At 44.4% G+C, this 20,060-nt stretch overlaps 2 protein-coding genes across 32 annotated transcripts in view; one reads left to right on the top strand and one right to left on the bottom strand.

Moving 5' to 3' along the window:
* Positions 1-7,533, top strand: part of PICALM (phosphatidylinositol binding clathrin assembly protein) — a 114,849-nt gene extending 107,316 nt beyond the window's left edge. For 16 of the 28 annotated variants that reach the window (XM_037889278.2, XM_037889237.2, XM_037889305.2 and 13 more), the window contains one exon: positions 6,172-6,249. Coding sequence is in view for 14 of the 28 variants with exons in the window: in XM_043528522.1 (XP_043384457.1) it covers positions 6,172-6,186 (15 nt within the window). In the remaining 14 variants the exon portion in view is untranslated. Of the gene's footprint in view, positions 1-6,171 lie in introns of all 28 variants that reach the window. The other 12 variants (XM_037889319.2, XM_043528500.1, XM_037889251.2 and 9 more) reach the window with 1 other exon arrangement.
* A 6,600-nt stretch (positions 7,534-14,133) lies between these two features.
* The window catches only part of CCDC83 (coiled-coil domain containing 83), a 47,275-nt gene continuing 41,348 nt past the window's right edge, over positions 14,134-20,060 (bottom strand). For all 4 annotated transcript variants that reach the window (XM_043528479.1, XM_037889227.2, XM_037889212.2 and 1 more), the window contains 4 exons: positions 18,578-18,699; positions 17,398-17,492; positions 16,511-16,698; positions 14,134-14,916 (listed from right to left, as the gene is read on the bottom strand). In XM_043528479.1, coding sequence (XP_043384414.1) covers positions 14,740-14,916; positions 16,511-16,698; positions 17,398-17,492; positions 18,578-18,699 — 582 coding nt within the window. In that variant the 3' untranslated portion in view covers positions 14,134-14,739. The remainder of the gene's footprint in view (positions 14,917-16,510; positions 16,699-17,397; positions 17,493-18,577; positions 18,700-20,060) is intronic.

Below are 20,060 nucleotides of genomic sequence, written 5' to 3'. Positions count from 1 at the left end.
CAAATCTAAGAAGGATTCAGCACCATCCATGAGTTCTGGCCATGAAGGATCCATGTCTCACAAGAACAAGAAATGGCCGCCCTGATCACTGGATCCATAAGTACTGATCATAGACCCGGCGACTCTGCCAGCGTCCCGCAAACCATCTATCTCCAGGCACTTGCTCCCAATACTGATTCCTCCAGCGGAATGGATGCCATTGACCCCATGGAGACTCAGAGGCACTCTGGGTCCCCACGAGTTATTCGCACTGAAGGGACTTCCATGTTCACGACCACCAATCAAATCACGAAATCGAAGGGTCCCTTCACCTGTTATGCTCCTGCTGACTCCCATTCTGACAGTCCTGATTGCACCACCATTTGGTGAGGTTTCTGACTCCTCTGATTCGGATGATACGGATGTCCAACACAGTCCACCACTCCCATTCCAGAAGCGTGACTAGCGGAAGCTTCCAGTGGCAATGCGTTACCCGCAGAGTTTTTGGCATTGTTGTCTCAGGCTACACCACAGTAGGGTCAACCAGGTTGGCTGTACTGGTGCTCGTGGCCACAATATTCACCCTCCGAACAGTCCCACTCGGTCAGGGAGTACTCCCTCACTTCACCACCACAATCCTTATCAAGTAGGCGCTCCAACATAGCTCTGGATGATACACTGATTAGCCCGACTCTAACAGTATTGGTGGATCCGAAGAGGCATCCCTCATCTTCCCTGGATGCAGCTGCCTCTTCGTTCCCCTTCTCCCCTCCAGATGATTATCGCCAGTTCCAAGAATTGCTGCAGAAAATAGCTAACATTCTACAGATTCCCTTAGGTGAAGTACAAGACTGTCAACACCACCTGCTTGACATCTTGCACAGTTCGGTACCGGCGGGAGTGCCCTTGCCAATCAACAACGCTATCCTCCAACCAGTGCACAAAGTATGACACACCTTGGCCACGTGTCCACCCGCCCCAAAGGGGGCTGACAAGAGATACTGTGTCCCCACCAAAAGGTCAGAGTTCCTGTTTTCTCATCCTCCACCAAACTCATTTGTTATCCAGGCAGCCTCAGAACGTTTCAGACAACACCCCCCACTCCACCCCATCCAATACAGCGGGTAAGAGAATGGACCTTATGGGCAGAAAAGTCTTCTCAGCAGACTCCAGTTTCATATTTCAAACTGCTTAGCCCTGATGGCCAAATATGATTTCATGAACTATGGGTGATTGGCACAGTTTGCAGAGAAACTACCATCACAGGATCGCAATCAATTCTAGGCAGTGTTGGAGGAAGGCAAGTTACTCACCAGATCCATGCTTCAACAGTGGACTCCACAGACATGGCCTCCTATGTCTTGGCAACAGGGATCATCATGAGGAGGGAATCCTGATTACACTCCTCTGGCTTCCCCAGGGAGGTGCAAAACACTACAGAAGACCTCCCATTTGACTATCGCACCTCTTCAGTCAGAAGACAGACAAGTCCCTACACTCCCTAAAGGACTCTAGAGCCACTCTAAGATCTCTGGGCATCTACACAAAAGCACCCAAGAGGAAATTCTACCACCCGCACCAATCATATAATTACGGGGCTCCACAGCTATACCACCAGTGTACCTATAAGCCTTCTCAAAAGCACCCTCAGGTCCACAGCCCTTTCAGCTTACATCGACCATCCAGCCATCAGTGCAGTACACCCAAACATCACATAAACAGTATTTGAGTGTCCTTAGCTGTCAACCACTCCGTACACCAATGCCCATTTCATGTATTCTCTTCGGGGGGCACCTCAAACTTTTCCTGCCAGCATGGAAAACCATAACAGCAGACAAATGAGTCCTAGATATTATCCAGAGCGACTGTCATAGAATTTACAGCAACACCTCTATCTCACTGCCCTCCTCGATCTGCGTGCATGAAACACACACAATGACCTCCTCCAACTAGAGGTAGACTCCCTATCGCAGAGGAGAGCTGTGGAGCTAATCCCCTATTCCTTTCAAAGAACAGGATTCTACTCAAACTACTTCCTAATCCCCAAAAAGACTGGAGGGTGAAGACCAATATTTGATCTCTGCCTCAAGCGTTCGATTTCCAAACTACGATTTATATGGTCACACTTGCCTTTTTCTAAGGAGGGAATGATGGTTGCATCTTATTGATAGATATGCAAGACGCCTCCTTCCATATCGATATACACCCAACCCTCAGAAGGTTCCTGAGGTTCAAGGTGGGGACTTGGCATCTTCAATACAGGGTCCTACTGTTGGGACTTTCCACTGCCCCATGAGTATTCACAAAAGTTTTCTTGGCAGTGGCAGCTCATCTCGGACATCAAGGGATCCTTGTTTTCCCCTCTATAGATGACTGGCTGGTAGCAGCACTGTACAAAGAAGCAGCCCAGGAGTCGACATCCCAACTGCTTCTACTCCTCCCTGGGGGCCAGTGTCAACGACAAAAAACCAACTTTAAACCCTATGCAGTCCCCGGAGTTCATAAGAGCTCTCATAAGATGCGACCTCTGCCTAAGCTTATCTACCAAGGGAAAGATTCCAGACAAGGACGGAATTAATCACTTTGGTATCCTCCACACATGGCAGCCTGTACATACGTCACACCCTTCGCTTGTCTGCACCTGCACTGCCTTCAGCCCTGGCTGCGAAGCGTCTGCTCCCCCATGCGTCAATCCACATGCACACTGCTCCACATGCCATCACAAGATTTCTCCTCACTCTGGTGGTGGATGAACCCACTACAAGTCTGATCAGGGATGAGCTTCCTCCCATCCTTGCCCACCATGACAATCATATGACGCATCCCTCACAGGCTGGGGCGCCCACATCCGCGATTGCACAACACAAGGCACCTGGATAGCATGAAAGTTCAGGATGCACATAAACCTATTGGAACTCCAGGCAGTATGCAAAGCTTGCCAGGCGTTCCTGCCAACCATCTGAAACCAACATATTCTTGTCATGTCAAGACCACCACCACCACAGTCTTCTACATAAACAAACAAGGGAGAACAAGATCCGAGCCCTGTGTGTGGAAGCTATACACTTTTGGGTATGGTGCATCACACACCATATTCTTTTGACAGCAGCCTACCTATCGGGCACCCAGAATGTGATTGCTGATGCTCCCAGCGGAAACTTTGCAACCAACCACAAATGGGAGTTGCATGACTCTGTAATCATGGACATCTTCGACCAGTGAGGGATCTTTTTGCACCCCATAAAAATAGCAAATGTGCCCAATATTGTTGGAGGGGAGGAGTTGGAATTCCATCACAGGGGGACACCTAGTCCTCAATTGCTTGGACTAGACGAATTACGCCTTCCCCCCTTACTGCAAGTGATCCACAAGATCAAACAGCAGAAGGCAACAACCATCTTGACAGTCTCATTCTGGCCTCACCAATTGTGGCATCTGCTCCTTCTCTGAATATCGGAGCACCCTCCAATCACACTTTGAACATTCCCAGAGCTGCTGACTCAACACAATGGCAGACTCAGACACCCCACTCACACACTCTTCACCTCTTGGCTTGGTTTTTGGATGGACACCTCCACTAGTGCGGGAATGCTCTGTGGCAGTACGAGATGTCCTCTCAAGCAGCAGGAAGGAGTCCACAAGGTGCTTGTATCAAGCCAAGTGGATGTTTCACTTCCTGGGCTACCAAACAGGGCCTTGTCCCTGAAGCAGGGGGCATCCTACTACTCCTGGAATATTCCTTTATCTGAAGGACTCAGGACTGACTGTCAGTTCCATTAGGAAAAAAGAAAAGGAGTACTTGTGGCACCTTGGAGACTAACTAATTTATTTGAGCATAAGCTTTCGTGAGCTACAGCTCACTTCATTGGATGCACATTTTCCACTGCATGCATCCGGTGAAGTGAGCTGTAGCTCACGAAAGCTTATGTTCAAATAAATTAGTTAGTCTTTAAGGTGCCACAAGTACTCCTTTTCTTTTTGCGAATACAGACTAACACGGCTGCTACTCTGAGTTCCATTAGGGTGCATGCAGCTGCCATAGGCACCTTTCATCTGCTGGTAGATGGTCATTCAATCTTTACCCGCCCTTTAACTGTGCAGTTCTGGAGGGGTCTCCTGCGAAAATACCATCCCATTCAACCTTTCGCTCCCAATAGAACCTTAACCTAGTCCTCACCTTGCTGATCACCATCTTCAAACATATGCTTGCTATCTCTCCTTTCCATGAAAGTCGCCTTCCTCGTCGCCATTTCATCGGCTAGGAGGGTTAGGAAACTGGGGGCCATGATGGCTAATCCCCTTCACCACTTTTCATAAAGACAAGGTCTCTTTACAATTCCACCCCAAGTTCCTTCTGAAGGTGGTTTCCCAATTCCACATCACTCAACCCATACACTTACCTACCTTCTTCCCCAAACCTCATGCCTTGAACAAGGAAAGAAGGCTTCACTTGTTAGATGTTCGAAGGGCATTGGCTTTTTATCTTGAGCAAACAAAGCTCTTTCAGAAATCTCCCAGGTTTTTTGTTGCCATAGTGGAGAGAATGAAAGGACAAGCCATTTCCACCCAGAGAATTTTCAAGTGGGTCAGAGGGTGCATTATGCGCTTCTGTCATGCAATTCCGCCTGAAAGGGTTTGAGCCCATTGCATGAGAGTGTAAGCATCAACTACAGCTACACTCCACAATGTGCCTCTCGCAAACATATGCAAGGTGGCCACATGGAGTTCGGTACACACTTTTTTTGACACACTATGGTCTAGTGCATGATTCTGCGACAGACGCTTTATTCGGAGCAGCAATCGTCCATTCCACAGGCTCCTCGCACCATCCTACGACGTAAGTACTGCTTGTTAATCACCCTCAGTGGAGTACAATAGGGACCATCACTTGAAGAAAAGGTTACTTATATGTAACTGAATGTTCTTCGAGATGTGTGGTCCCTGTCTGTATTTGAAACCCACCCTCCTTTCCCTCTACTGCAGAGTCAATAGCTCTGCAGTAGAGAAGGAACTAGAGATGCCAGCAGCCCGTCATGCCCTTTATCACCTGGGGCAAGACCACGAGGCTACACAGGGCACATGCGCAGACTGCCGAACAGTACAATCAAAAGCTTTGGCTCCGGGCATGTGGCGCATGCACATAACCAGTCAGTGGAATACGGATGGGGACCATGCATCTCAAAGAACATTCAGTTCCAGGTAAGTAACCTCAGGTTGTTTTGGCTGAGGTGTAACTCCAAAAACAGTGATTCACAGAAATTATGCTCAAGCAGTGCAGTTACAAAGCTTGCTGAAACACATGAATACTAATTTTGCTTCTGTCCATTGGAAAAACAATATGATTCTCCCTGTTTTGAGCTCTTTCCTTACTAACTGCTGACAGCATGCATACCAAATCTCCTGACTGAAGAATCAGGGACAATTGTGCTTATTGAGCAGAGACTATCTGGCAATTATTTCAGTAGGAAAATTTGTGGATCTGTGTTTTTGCAACAGGCATACAAAATTGTCTTATGAGTATCTACCATCTGTGGCATACAATCTAATTGACCATCCTCACCATGATGAGAGAACTGAACTATTATCTGCTATGGGGAAATAGATACTACACCAGCTGGCTGTTTCTATACAATAAATGGCATTGGAGTTTTCTTTTGCATCAACAGTAACATTAATGTGTCTGATTTAAATGTTTTTAAAGATTTATATAATTAAATGTGTGTGCAAATATAAACTACTTTGGAAACATTACCTTTCAAAAGTATTGATTTTAGTGTACATAACCTAGGGAAAACTGAATGCTGTCTTTCTAGAGTAAAGAGAAATAGGAATTTGAGCTTTTCCTTTGATGTCTTAGTGTTAGATTAGTTTCTTACAACGCTTGGGCAGTGACAATTTTGTGATGACTACTTCATTTTTCTGATCTTTTGGATAAACAGTGTAACCAATCCACAGTAACACTACAGAAGAGTGCGTACTTGGAAAGAAATCCCAAGGGCTTGTATACATCTTCATTCTTGCTGTAAATTTTTATTTTGATCAGCATCTTTGGAACTTTTATTTCTGATAGTCTGGATATGGAGGACTTTCCATGTCCAACACATTTAAAGGGATCAGAGACTTTTATTTCTAAGTAAGTCTCATTATATTGAGTAAAGAAAAGTTAACTTTGAATGTTTTTTGTCTTTCCAGATACAGTTTATGTAATCATGCCAGATGGAAGAGAAAGGAACAGTTCCAAAAAGACACGTATCAACAGCAAACCCCTACTTCCAGCAAAATCCAAATTGCTGTATTTTAACTCCTCTTCCTTTAAAATGATGCAGGAAAATCATGAAGGCCCACAAAGGAAACTGGGACAACTCTTTAGGAAGTGTCAATACACGATATAAAGCCAAGAATTCCCCTAATTTAAGATGTTTTTTTCTGGTGACTAACGCGTCAGTACTTTCAACTCCTATTAGTATCCATAATCAGTAACATACTAAGAGAAGCTCTTATTCTGAAATCGTAAGATTTGTATTTGGAAATGCTGTGGGCAATGAAGATGAGTGTCCTTTACCATAACTCAAAACAAGATTTTCTTCGGGGGATCAGATCCTAACTCTTAATTCTGCAGTTATCTTTTCTTCAGTCCTCACAAATGTAGACACAGCAATGAAAATTAACTTTTCTTTTTAAAAAAAATTATATATTCAGTTTGCAGTAGACATTCCTTATGTATTGTTTGTATTTATTTATGATTATCAATTTAAGTAACATTAATATTGTATCAAACTCCTTATGAAAATGAGTATGGATGTATACAGTATGTCTGATTTTTATCCACAAGAATGATTTTGATTCAAAATGCTTTTCAGCTGACACATAGAGAGCACTAACTATTTTAAAGGCCTGAATCTTATGAATTCTCAGTCTGTATGGGAATTAGGGAAGTTATAAAATGCATTAATCCTTATAGTCAATTCTGTGCCGAGGGTTTTGCAAGGGAACAGTTAACTGACCAGGAGAAACACTACATTTTTAATTCAGCATTAGTGCGTTGGGAAGGAACTTTATTGCTTTGTGCTTGGCATGTCATCATTTTAGATTTGACATCAGGCCCTTCCAGAATGAATGTGAGGAATTGCTTTCACTTTAAGACTTTCCTTTTCTTTAAACACTCTAGGAGGTATTATGTGAAAAAAGCCTTGATTTTCATTTGGCTAGTGCCATGTTTATGATCATGTACCTTTAAAAAAAAAAAAAAAAAAAATGGCGGTGGTGGGGGAGTAGGATCTTTACAAATGACGGCTAGCAAGAATTTAGTTAATGAAGAATTAAAGCAGCACTGTTGATCGGTGCTTTGCGTAAATACATCGTTAACTTTTGGGTGGAAAGGGGCCTTCAGAAGGATAGTCAATGATATGAAAGCAATTCTGTACATGAATTAAGCATACTTGCTGCATTGTCTCTGCAGATTCTATTTTTGTTTAAAATATTAAAATGTATGTTAGCAAAAATGGGTGGATTTTCAAATAAAATGCAGCTTCCACAAACCTTTTTGTTACAGTATGAAAGTATGAGGTGCTTTTTTCTTTTTGCCTCTTAAAATGGGCAAGAATTACTACTTTCTTTACTTACAATACCAAATCTGTTTAATTACATGCATATTACGTGTTAGGAAGTGCACCAATCTGAATGTCTAGATTTTTATACTGCGCCTCTCCCCATGGTGGTACAGCACCTTCGTTTTATTGAAGTGAGCGAATTCAGACTCTCACCAAGAGCTGGATCTGTTACTTGAAATCATTGGTGTCCGGTGTCCCCTAACATTCTCAAAATGCTTAGAGCAGGCAACTTGATGCTTGTAACTGGGAAACAGAAAGAAACATGAACAGGCTTATACCAGTTTCCCTTACACAACTACCTCAAATGTTCCAGCCTTGGGCCATGGCTGACAAGCTAGAAGCATCTTGCTGACTATGGAGACAAAGTTCCCATCATGAAAGCAAAGGGCTTACTCGAAGTCTAGGAAGAATGATATAAGCGCCTGTTCATAATGAGGGGAACCTAGTAGGGCTGTTTTCAGCTATTCTGAGGTTTGCCTTGATGTTCAAATCTTGACCTTATATTGGCCCACATTGTAAAATGGCTACTACACAAGTAACTTTAGGGACTCTGTCTAAAGAAATGTGTGAGCGGGGCTGAGCCAATATTGTTCTGTTAGTATGCAAAATGGACATAGTGCCTGTATTGGTTGGTGAAAGGTTTTGAATCTTCAGTATTCCCTACTAATGCTCTTCTCCCAGGCTGCTACCTTCTACTTCAGAGATTCATTTGAAAAGTCTATAGCCCTTTGTTGGTTGCAAACAACCTTTAAAATGAAGTGTCTGATGTGGTGATGGCCTTGTTTTATAAGTAGGGCCCTACCAAATTCATGGCCATGAAATATGGTCTCCTGCCCTGAAATCTGGCTATTGTAGGGGGGTTGCAATATAGCCACCCTTACTTCTGCGCTGCCTTCAGAGCTGGGTGGCCGGAGAGCAGTGATTGCTGGACAGGCACCCAACTCTGAAGGCAGAGCCACCAGCAGCAGTGCAGAAGTGAGGGTGGCAGGGTATGTGGGGGAGCAGGGCACCCTGGGCGTCCCCCGTCACACACACACACACAGAGCCAACCCAAAGTCCCTTTAACTTCTGAGCACTGGAGAGGAGCAGAGCTGGGGGCTCCTACCCTGTGCCAGGCTCAGGCTGCTAGTCCTGGCCAGGCTGTGGAGGGATGGGACTTCCTTTTCCCTTGCATTGGCTGCTCCCAGGGCCGGGTCAGACCCACCTCTGGTGCTGGCACAGAAGGGTGGCAATACTGCGAACACACACTCTAGCCTTGCAACTTCGCCCCTCCCCCATAGTCAGGACCTCCACAGTTACAACACTGTGAAATTTCAGATTTTAAAAATCCTATGACCATGAAATTTACCAAAATGGACTGTTGATTTGGCAGGACCCTATTTATAAGAGTACGCCTTGATTGCAAATAAAAGGTATGTTAATGCGGGTTGGCTAACACGTGCTAGCTGACAGGTTAAAATAGCAGTGAAGACATAGCAACTTGCCTTAGGGTTAGCAGCTCCAGTTCAACCCCAGGCTGCCCCTACAGGCTTTAACTCAAGCTGCTTATCTCAGTCCCATGTGGCTGCTCTCCTTCAGGAGTAAGCTGTTCTCATATCCGTGGGCTGTGTTAGGCTGGGAGTTCTAAGGCACCTAAGTGAGTTGCTCAACTCACATTACTTTTCAGTGAAAGTTGAGTACCTCATTCCCACAGGCTGGATTGTTTTATTTGTAAGAGCAGGAACTCCTGCTACGGAGCTGCCGCCTTCTTGCTGTTCTGTACATCTGATTCAGCAAGCCGTGGAGGAGATGATTGTGTTGTTACAGAGAGCTCTGATTCCTCGTTGAAACTGATCAGACTATTTGAAAAAAAGTAAAAGCAGCATGCAAACCCGGGAAAAAATTTTTAAAGAAACAACCTTATAGTATAAATTAGACAATAAAAGGAGTCAGAGCAATGGAGCTTTTCCTTTAAGTTATTTTGGCCAAAGTCATCACAAGAATCTGTCACTGGTGTAAATTTGAGAAATAAATATTGGACATTGCATGTATTTTCTAAAAACTCAAATGTACTGAACACACAAGGTGGGTAATATATCTAAAGGTCTTGCTGCTGTGAAAACGCAGTCATTAGGGAACAGAAATCACAGGGATGTATAAAATACTGGTTTAAGTATGGCAATATTGCATGCAACAGATTGTCACTGATAGCTTGAAAACTGTCCCCCCGGAAGCACTCTGTGCAGCACAGAATCACTAACTTCTTTCAGAATAGACAAATATTAATCATATCAGATGGCCACTGAGGCCCACCACGCAGATAGCTACTGCTCCTCCCCCAAGCTGTTAGCAAGGGAAAAGATGTTAAGCCAGCAGACCTGAAGACCTTTTGCTCCAGGTGCCCCACCCCCCGGACCAAATAAGAAAAGTAGAAGCAAGGGCAATGCCAGCCAAGAAGAACCTGTTCTTCAGAGGTCATTGCTGGGCAGAAGAGGATGGAAGCAGGATCGGGATGGTACCTGGGAGAAATGAGTTAATTACAGCTTGGGAAGCCATGGGGAAACAGCTGAAAGGGGATCTGGAACCCAAAAAATAAAAGAACATGCCATCAATTTTCAAAGAAAACAGTTAATGGCTCTGCAATCGTATCAGCCAACTCCCTCAGCATCCTCGGATGCATTAGATCTGGCCCCATGGACTTGTGCACATCCAGCTTTTCTAAAATATTTAGGTAACTTTCTTTGGAGATAGCTGTGATGTCCGTGGCAATAGCCTACCATGTTCTTATTCAGTATTAAAAAGCACTTTCAAAAGATGAGTGAACACTAGTTCCATTATACAGACTGGGGGGGACAGGGGTTAAGTGACTTGCCCAAATAAGTAGCAGAACTGAGACTCAAACTGAGGTCCCTTGCCTCACTCACTCTCTTGGGCCAATGATGATAAAATCCTTCCACCTCTTGACACAAAGATGAAGAGTCTGGAACTCTACAGCAAACTCTTTCCTGGAGCGAGACAGGCCCTACTATAATCTGATACCAAAGACAGTGCGGCTGAAGTATTTTAATAAATACAACTGAGCTTGAGTTATTCTTATGAAGAACTTCTATCCTGCTGATGATGTTATATATCGTGACTTTTCAAACTTCCTTTCACAGCATGGACCCCCACACACACACACACACACCCATTCGTTCACAACTGCCTGCCTTCCCCATGGCAACTACAGCAGTTGCTCATATGAAATACTAGGTAAGTATTTGTATTTTTAGCAGCTTGCTACATTTTAACCACTGGAAAGAAGAGCTGGCACCAGCCTGCTCGCCACGCAGCACCAGCAAATAGTCCATGGACCACCCTGGAAGAGCTGCTGCTGTTGACTATATGAAGCTAGACAGTACCATACGGTCAATATACATTTACTAATATAACACTGTAGAAGGTATAGCTATAGTGCTACAGCATGTACTCTAGACTACCATATGCTAGAGCCACTGGTCACTCACCAGTTGGTGAGATTCTCTGAAAAGTGACATTATGATGTTCCCCACTGATGGGCTCTCGGTGACTTCCTGTAGATTAAACCTTGAATCCATGTCAGGCTGGGTTCTTTCTGGCTCCAACACCATCCATAAAGAGTCTCCAATCAGCAGTGGGTAAGCAGTTGTGATGGCCTAGGTCTTGGCCAACAAGTCAGGCACTGAACGGGAGACTTCCAGGGCTAAAAGCATGAGTCTCCACAACTCGAACTAAAGAGCCAGCCTTTGTAACAACTCCTACCCTCTGTAGGTGGGGAACACAACACACAGCCCAGTGAGTTACCCGACCACGCTAATAATTCATAAACCAGAATAGAAGGCAGCTTGCTGTCCCAGAGCTGCACTGGCTGTACAGAGCAAACAGGAGTAAGTAGGAGCTAGTTTTACTTGCGAAAGTGAGCAGATATGCTGAGCAAAATGATGCCATTTTTAGTCACCTCAGACTAGAACTGCATTTGTGGGGTGAAGCTACCTTCCATTCTAACCATAGGTCTGGAGCCTCTCTCTGCTTCAGTGACACCATAAGCTCCATACATTTTCATGGAGACACTAGCATAAAGCTGGAATAACAGCGGTGAAGCACATTCCTGAGCCAAACCAACACACCTGCAATTTCCATGTGTGTTTTTTATTTTCTGGAAAGTTTGAAGCTGATTGAACAGAGAGATGAGGCTGCAGTGACTGAGATCTCACTTGGATGTCACCGACAAACTTTTCCTTAGTATCTCTTCATCCTAACCCCAGGATGGCTTTGCCTAGAAACTCTTCCAAAACTGGGGCCTTTGCCAAGGAATCCTGCTTTCAATTATAGTTCTGGTGGGGACTGTTGGCAGTGTCCATGAATTATAGCTCCAATACAGAGTTTGAACTCTTCATTGTCTTGATGAGGAAAGAGCTGCAGTAGGGAACCACCTGTGGGGCTGGTCGCTTAGAACTAGAGCCACATTGGAGGGCAGAAGTGTTCATGCTGGGCATGAGGGGGCCCAGAAGCGAGAGACACAGACAGACACAGGAGAGTAGAGGGAAGGAAAGAAAACCCATCTAGTGTTCCAGAAATTGCTCGCTTAATAACAAGCCCCTCTGTAGCACTCTGTCGTCGTCTCTTACTGTGGTGGCAAAAGCATGAGGCAAGGAGCTGCATGGTGGGATGGCAACTGGTCCACGGACAGGGTGGGAGGATCCCACAGGAGTGGGCTCTTCAGCATTAATTCCTGTCACTGAGTAATTCCTACAGGAGAGGCATTATCAGGCAACCCACAGCACAGAGCTGGAATGAAGGTGATAAACAGCACTCACAGGAAATCGTTTAAGAGTTTTTACAAAACTACAAATCCTAGTCTGGGAATTCCATGTTATGGTTAAACAAAAATATGGCATTGCATCATGAGATTCACCCAAACTCCCTTAGTTCTGCCCCATAGCACCAATTATAGAGGAACCAAAAGCAAGTGCCAAGCCCATCTTCAAACAATGCCCCTCTTCAACACCTCCATGACTCAGAATGCTGAGCCGTAAGCTAATCTTGCCCCTGTTGATAGTTCGTGCTACTGTAGCTTTTTAATCAATTTGCTTCTGTCTTTGCATCACTTTGGAAAACTACTGCTCCTTTTTGTGTTTTTACACCTTCCCATGAAAGTGGCCACATTCAGAAACCCTACTGGGGACAAGTCCCAAAATACATAGGGTTGGCCATATAAAAGTGTTTCTGCAGTGTTACCCAACACAACTATCATATTGGAGACTAAAGACCTTGGAAAAGCCAGACCAAAAATGAAATAAGTGATAAACACTCCTGGGGTGGTGAAGATTAACACTTACATAAACCAGATGTGTAGCCATGTAATCCACAACTGCTTGGCTCAAGAGGAAAATTATACAAAGAGGATTCAAGCCTGAGCACTCTGGCTGCAAACCAATTAAGCACATGCTTAAGGGCTTTGCTGGATGGGGGTCAAAATACTTAGCACTTTGCAGGACTGCACTCATAAAGAGGATTTTAGTGGATTCAAGATGTTGACACTTCCAGCCTATTAGCTTTAGTCCTTATCAAAACTGCATTAAAATGTGCCTATTTATTTGACACCCAGTGGACTGGGGGAAGGTCAGCAGTGGGAGGAGGGCAGAGTTCAGGTAATTTGGGTGATGTCCATGCTTCGTAATTATTGTACCCTTAACTTTGAATTGCCAGACTACCCTTTGCTGCCTGGGTGAGAGGTTTGTGTGTTGGGATGTGAGCTGGGTTGGAGCAACACCTGACAGAGAGTCCCAGTTATCAGCTGCCGGCTGCAGTGAGGACAAGCCTACAGCTGAGCAGGGCACATGAGTGGAGAACAGACTAGGTCACAGAGGGCTCAGGGCTTGCTGCGAGAAGGTAAATTGCTTTGGTTCTATTCCTGTAATTTAAGAGGAAAGCCTCTCTAACTTAGCTGGTCACGGAGTGTAAGATTAGATGAGACTGAATATGCATACAGGCTGTTTGTTGTTTTAAAAGCCCTTTTTCTTCCAACGTTTTGTTCCAACTACTAAACAAACATACTTTGTTCTAATCAGGCTATTGCCTCCTGAACAAAAGGAAACACAGATGCCCGAAGCCCAGTCAGGCCTGCAGGGCGATAGGGGTTGGTAGACAGGAGGTACAGTGCCCAGGTCCTTCTCAAAGAGCAGAAAAATCAGTAAGGCTATGTCTACACGAGAGACCTTACAGTGGCACAGCTGTACCAATGCACTGTACCACTGTAAGATCCCTCTATGCTGAGAGGAGAGAGCTCTCCCCTAGACATAATTAATCCACCCCCAATGAGCTGTCGGCAGGAGCGCTTATGCCGGTGAAACATCTGTTGCTCGGGGGGTGCAATATTCACACCCCTGAGCTACGTAAGTTTTGCTGACATAAGTGGCAGTGCAGACATAGCCTAAGGCACTCAGAGTGAGCAAGGAGACAGATACACAACCAGCCTCATAACCATGACAGGTCTGAACAATATGCCCAGCATGTTTTAAAATCCTTTAACTGAAGAATAGATACATTTTTAAATCCACTTTCTGGTGTTGCAGTTTAATTTCATGCCATTTATTAAAATGTGTCTGATCTTTTGATTTACGGAGGTGAAAAGAAAATCATTCAAGCAAATATTGTGGCAACAGTTTGAATTATTCTCAACATACTGTACATTGCTTAAACCGAGTAAATACTTAGCAGTTTCCACATTTTATGTCAGCCTACGTTTATTGGTTTGTAATGTCTAATCAAACTAGAAATCTGCATCTGGGAGACTGCAAGTAGGGACCATAGAAGTAAAATATTGACCCTGATCCTGCATTAGCTACACCCCATCTACATTAGGGGAGTTTGCACTGCAAAAGGAATGTACAGGTTCATGCCCACAGTCTGTAGTACTAGGGAAAGAAACCTTTATATTAGCCATCTAGAGACATTCCTGTTAATGCATCCAGCTATTTAAATTGTCTAATATTTAAATCTAATGCTTTAGGTACTTAAGAAAAGAGCTTCCATAAAGCATTGTGTCACAGATTACCTGGAAAACAGATCAAAGATTTAATGAACTGCAAATTACATTTCTAAATGAGCAACATAAATTAGTCTGCTTTTAAGCAACCAGGATCTTTTGTTCCTAAGTAAATACAGATTTGATCATGCGGTATGTGATGTGGCCCTCTGATTTATAGGTATCAAAACTGTCTTCAAACTGGCATTTGCTTGACATTTCTCTCACGTCTTCATGAATAGGCATGGCTCTTCCCACTACACTCATCAGTTTCGTCCCCAGGGGACCCAGTTTTGAGTATTCCTGGAGTTGCAGAAGAGAGAGGGAATATTGTTGTTCATCAGCAATTGCATAACAGAAGAGAGGCACTTCAGAAGATGAGTGTTTTCCTTTTCAAAGAGACTTCCTCAAGGGGTTCCGTGTTCAACAATTTCCATATCAAATGTGCAAAAAGAAAAGGAGTACTTGTGGCACCTTAGAGACTAAGGGAACATCTGAGGAGGGGATGAAGAAAAAAAGTGTTTTTCCTACCCCCTCCCCCCCAGATGTTCTTGTTAAACCCTGGATTTGTGCTGGAAATGGCCCACCTTGATTATCATACACATTGTAAGGAGAGTGATCACTTTAGATAAGCTATTACCAGCAGGAGAGTGGGTTTGTGTGGGGAGGCGCGGGGGGGAGAAAACCTGGATTTGTGCTGGAAATGGCCCAACTTGATTATCATACACACTGTAAGGAGAGTGATCACTTTAGATAAGCTATTACCAGCAGGAGAGTGGGGTGGGGGGAGAGAAAACCTTTTGTAGTGGTAAACACCCATTTTTTCATGGTTTGTGTGTATAAAAAGATCTTCTACACTTTCCACAGTATGCATCCGATGAAGTGAGCTGTAGCTCACGAAAGCTTATGCTCAAATAAATTGGTTAGTCTCTAAGGTGCCACAAGTACTCCTTTTCTTTTTGCGAATACAGACTAACACGGCTGTTACTCTGAAACATATCAAATGTGCTTAGTTTACAAGTAAAAAAAGGAGTACTTGTCGCACCTTAGAGACTAACCAATTTATTTGAGCATAAGCTTTCATGAGCTACAGCTCACTTCAGCGGATGCATTCAGTGGAAAATACCACAAGTACTCCTTTTCTTTTTGTAAATACAGACTAACATGGCTGCTACTCTGAAACCTGTCATTAAGTAAAAAAAGGTTTTCATTCCAACTGCCAGCCCTGCTAACTGGGTTTCAATGGCCTTAAATACGCTCTGTGCCCCTTTGCACTTACACCTGGGAAGCCCTAATCCAAGGCTATGTCTACACTGCGCAGCTTACAGCGGCACAGCTGTGCCACTCAAGCCTTGCCGCTGTAAGGCGGGCAGTGTAGCCGCTCGTTGTCGGCAGCAGAGAGCTCTCCTGATGACAAAATCAAACCAGCCCCAATGAGGGGCGGTAGCTTTGTCAGCAGGAGGGCATCTCCCGCTGACAGTGTTTTTTTCACACCCCTGACCAACAAAAGTTTTAACGAGAAAAGTGCAATGTAGATGTAGCCCAAGCCCCTCCACACAGAGTGAGGTCTGGAAGAGGTGGCCTGGCCATTTACCCCTCCCAACACAAAGTTCAGAAAGGTCTAAGGCCCAGACAAAGGACAGCACTTGAACCCACACAATGCCCTTAATGGCACTTGGGGTGCAGTGTCTCTATAGGAGCATCTCCAACTCTCTCCATGGGGATTGTCACCCTGGCTGCTTATACAGTGTATATATAATCCCAAACGTGGAAGCCAACAGCACCTTTCAGCATAACAGTACTGAAAGCTGAACCAGTCCTGCTGGTAGTTCATTTCCTGATTAGAAAAAGCTAGTGCCACGAAGTGAAAGAAGTCCCATTGATTTTGAACCTTTACCTGGGTATCTTTTTCATCTTCAAACAATAGGTAGTTGAGAGCAGGAGCCATTGGCTCTCCCCACAGATCCTCATAGCTGTCTTCCTGCTTCTCGGCCTCTGTCTCAGACTGAGTATCTGAAAACACTTTCTTCTCTATGGCTAGGGGTGCTGTGCTCTTGGGGCTTTCATCTCCAGCATCTGTCTTTGCTTTTGGGGGGAAGTACAAGGAGATGTAATGGGGTTATACTTTGTGAAGGTTAGAAATAAAGCTTCTTATGGAAATTGTCTATAATCTTTACTATGAGGCTGCCAGGGAGACTCCCAAATATACACTATGGACAGGTAAAAAAAAGAGCAATGGACAAGTTTTATGCCATAATGCACATGCAAGCTGTGAGATACTGCTGCTCTACCCGTAGCACCACTGTCTATCGCACAATCCCGTAGAATCTCTCTCAAGTTGACCGTTAATTCCGCATGTGTCTTGGACAGACACACTGAGACCATCCTCTTAGAGCATGGGCCACTGTACTGCTGGAGGGACCATCTTTTGGATGAGATGTAAGACAGTATATGATGATTCATGGGCAGTAAAAATCCAAGGCATCTTTTTGCACAAGGCAGTTGATCCTAGCATCTTGGCCTGGCCCAGTTCCATTTTGGGAAACTACATCCTACTGACCTAAATATCTATTTCACTTAACACAATAGTGTATTATTTTCTTCCTGTCCTGCACTGTGAAGTAGAGCTGCTGCGCTGGCTGCTAAACCCGAGGTAACTGCATTGCAGTGGTAGATTAAATGATCACCATGTACAGTAGAATGATTGCAAAGGACTTTGCAGATGAAAAGTACTTAATGTAAGATTACTTATAAAGTTCCATGACTTTTTGACATGTGCATTACCTGCATAATCTCCACACTGTAGTCGTTCCAAGTCCTCACTAAGCAATTCCTCTCCTTGAACTTGCAGGCCAGCTCCCTGGGTAAGAAATAAATGCCTAAGAAATTTTAAAAAAATACATGACATTAGAGCTCTGAACATATTTCCCTAGAAACTGGAACAATTAACTATGCCTTGTTTTCAGAAAAGACATACTCGAAAAGCCATCTGACATTTAACCACAAGCTCAGAATAGTGCAATAGTTTAAAAATGTGATTGAGGCAGCCAGGTAACTTAATGACTATGCTCTTTTGTATTCCTAATTCAAGTCTGCCCATACAACTCAAAGAAAACAAATGTTGTCTCGAATCAGTACACAGTCCAAACCACAGCTGGTAGTCTTCACTTAGAAGCAGTCCAAGGTTCTTCTAGCAAGGAGAATTAGAGACCCCCTTTTGTGGTTAAGATGTGACTGCTACAGCAGGGCTGAAATCATGGGGCAGGGACTGTAAAGAGATGAGTGATAAACATAGTGTGTAACACCAGAGGTTATGATACCACATGTTCTAAATTAATCCTCTTTTGGGGAATAAGTTAGCTCCTTCAAATGTGAAGGAACTTCATGCTGTGCAATGTACCCTTGCAGTGCTATGCAAGAGCCTCTTCCTTATTTCTGCTTAGTTCAGCATGTCATCTGCAGTACTTGGGATTGAAAAAACTAAATTAGCACATTAGCCTTCATGCCCCCAAATATTTGAACCAACAATAAGGAGCAGAGCTATGCCCTAGTGTCCAGCCTGCACAGCTAGATATAGGGGGAGGTGTGACAGGAAGGAATTCTTCCTCCAGCACCATGGGACTGCAGCCCTAAAGTGTGAGCCTTGGAGGAGGAGATAATGGGAGGATCTGTACAGCAGGAGATAATCCAGCTCTGCCACCCCCACATCCTGATCCCTATGTGCTGGTGCATACAGAGTCACAAGATAGCTGAGCTTCAAATCATGTCCTCTTTTGAATAAGAAAGTTGCATTGGTTCTACTGCCCAGGGACGCTGAATGGCTGAGGAGGCAGCAGAAGTAGTTTCCAGGGCCTAGATTCTCCAAAGTATTTAGGCTTCAAATGTCCACTGAAATCAATGGAAGTTAGGCGTCTAAATACCTTTGAGGATCTGGGCCTAGGTCTGTAAATGGAACCATTCTTACCCCGATATTTTAAGATTTTGAAGTCTGCAGTTAAACAGGCTCCTTATCATATATATATTTTCTTCTTCTAGTAGCTGAGCAGATGCTTCCAAGTCACTTACTTCCTTTCGGTATATTTCAACCTGTCGCAGATGAGAAAAACATGAGGTAATCTTGAAAGAGAGGGGGACCTGCACAATGGGTCCTGATCCAGGAGCTTCCTGAGTTCTTATCCTTACAACCTATCCTGAAAAATGATCCCTCACTCTCACAGATCTTGGGGGACAGACCAGTCCTCACTTACAGACATATTTCCCCCAACCTGAAGGAAATACTCTCCAGCAACCACACACCACACAACAAAAACACTAACCCAGGAACCTATCCTTGCAACAAAGCCCGATGCTAACTCTGTCCACATATTTATTCAAGTGAAACCATCACAGGACCCAGTCACATTAGCCACACCATCAGGGGCTCATTCACCTGCACATCTACCAATGTGATATATGCCATCATGTGCCAGCAATGCCCCTCTGCCATGTACATTGGCCAAACCGGACACTCTCTATGCAAAAGAATAAACAGACACAAATCTGACATCAGGAATCATAACATTCAAAAACTGGTAGGAGAACACTTCAACCTCTCTGGCCACTCAGTAAAAGATTTAAGGGTGGCAATTTTGCAACAGAAAGGCTTCAAAAACAGACTCCAGTGAGAAACTGCTGAGCTTGAATTAATATGCAAACTAGATACCATTAACTTGGGTTTGAATAGAGACTGGGAGTGGCTGGGTCACAACACATATTGAATCTATTTCCCTATGTTAAGTATCCTCACGCCTTCTTGTCAGCTGTCTAAATGGGCCATCTTGATTATCACTACAAAAGTTTTTTTCTCCTGCTGATAATAGCTCATCTTAATTAATTAGCCTCTTACAGTTTGTATGGCAACTTCCACCTTCTCTGTGTGTATATATATATATATATATCTTCTTACTATATGTTCCATTCAATGCATCCGATGAAGTGGGCTGTAGTCCACGAAAGCTTATGCTCTAATAAATTTGTTAGTCTCTAAGGTGCCACAAGTATTCCTGTTCTTTTTACCTCCCTCTGTTGCCTTAGACAACACAGAAGGTCAAGAGGAGAAAGACCTGGGTCTATTGGTTAATCACAAGATGACTATGAGTAAGGCTGAGAGTCTGTCACGGAAGTCACAGATTCCGTGACCTCCATGACTTCTGCAGCGGCCAGTGCAGGATCAGGGGCTGCCCAAGCTGAGCAGCCCCTGGGTCAGCAGCAGCAGTTTGGGTGTGTGGGAGGGGGCTAGCAGCAGGGGTTTGGGAGTGTGGGGAGGGCACTTACCTCGGGGTGGGGGGCGCTTACGGGGGGAAACTTCCCGGCTCCCACGGGCATGACTCTGTAGCTCCTCTTAGGTGGAGGGACTAGGGGGCTCCAAGCACTGCCCATGCCCGGAGGCCCCATCCCTGCAGCTCCCA

Source organism: Chelonia mydas, chromosome 1, assembly GCF_015237465.2.
Source record: "Chelonia mydas isolate rCheMyd1 chromosome 1, rCheMyd1.pri.v2, whole genome shotgun sequence".
NCBI classification, from domain to species: domain Eukaryota; kingdom Metazoa; phylum Chordata; order Testudines; family Cheloniidae; genus Chelonia; species Chelonia mydas.
This window is presented reverse-complemented; position numbering and strand designations above follow the sequence as displayed.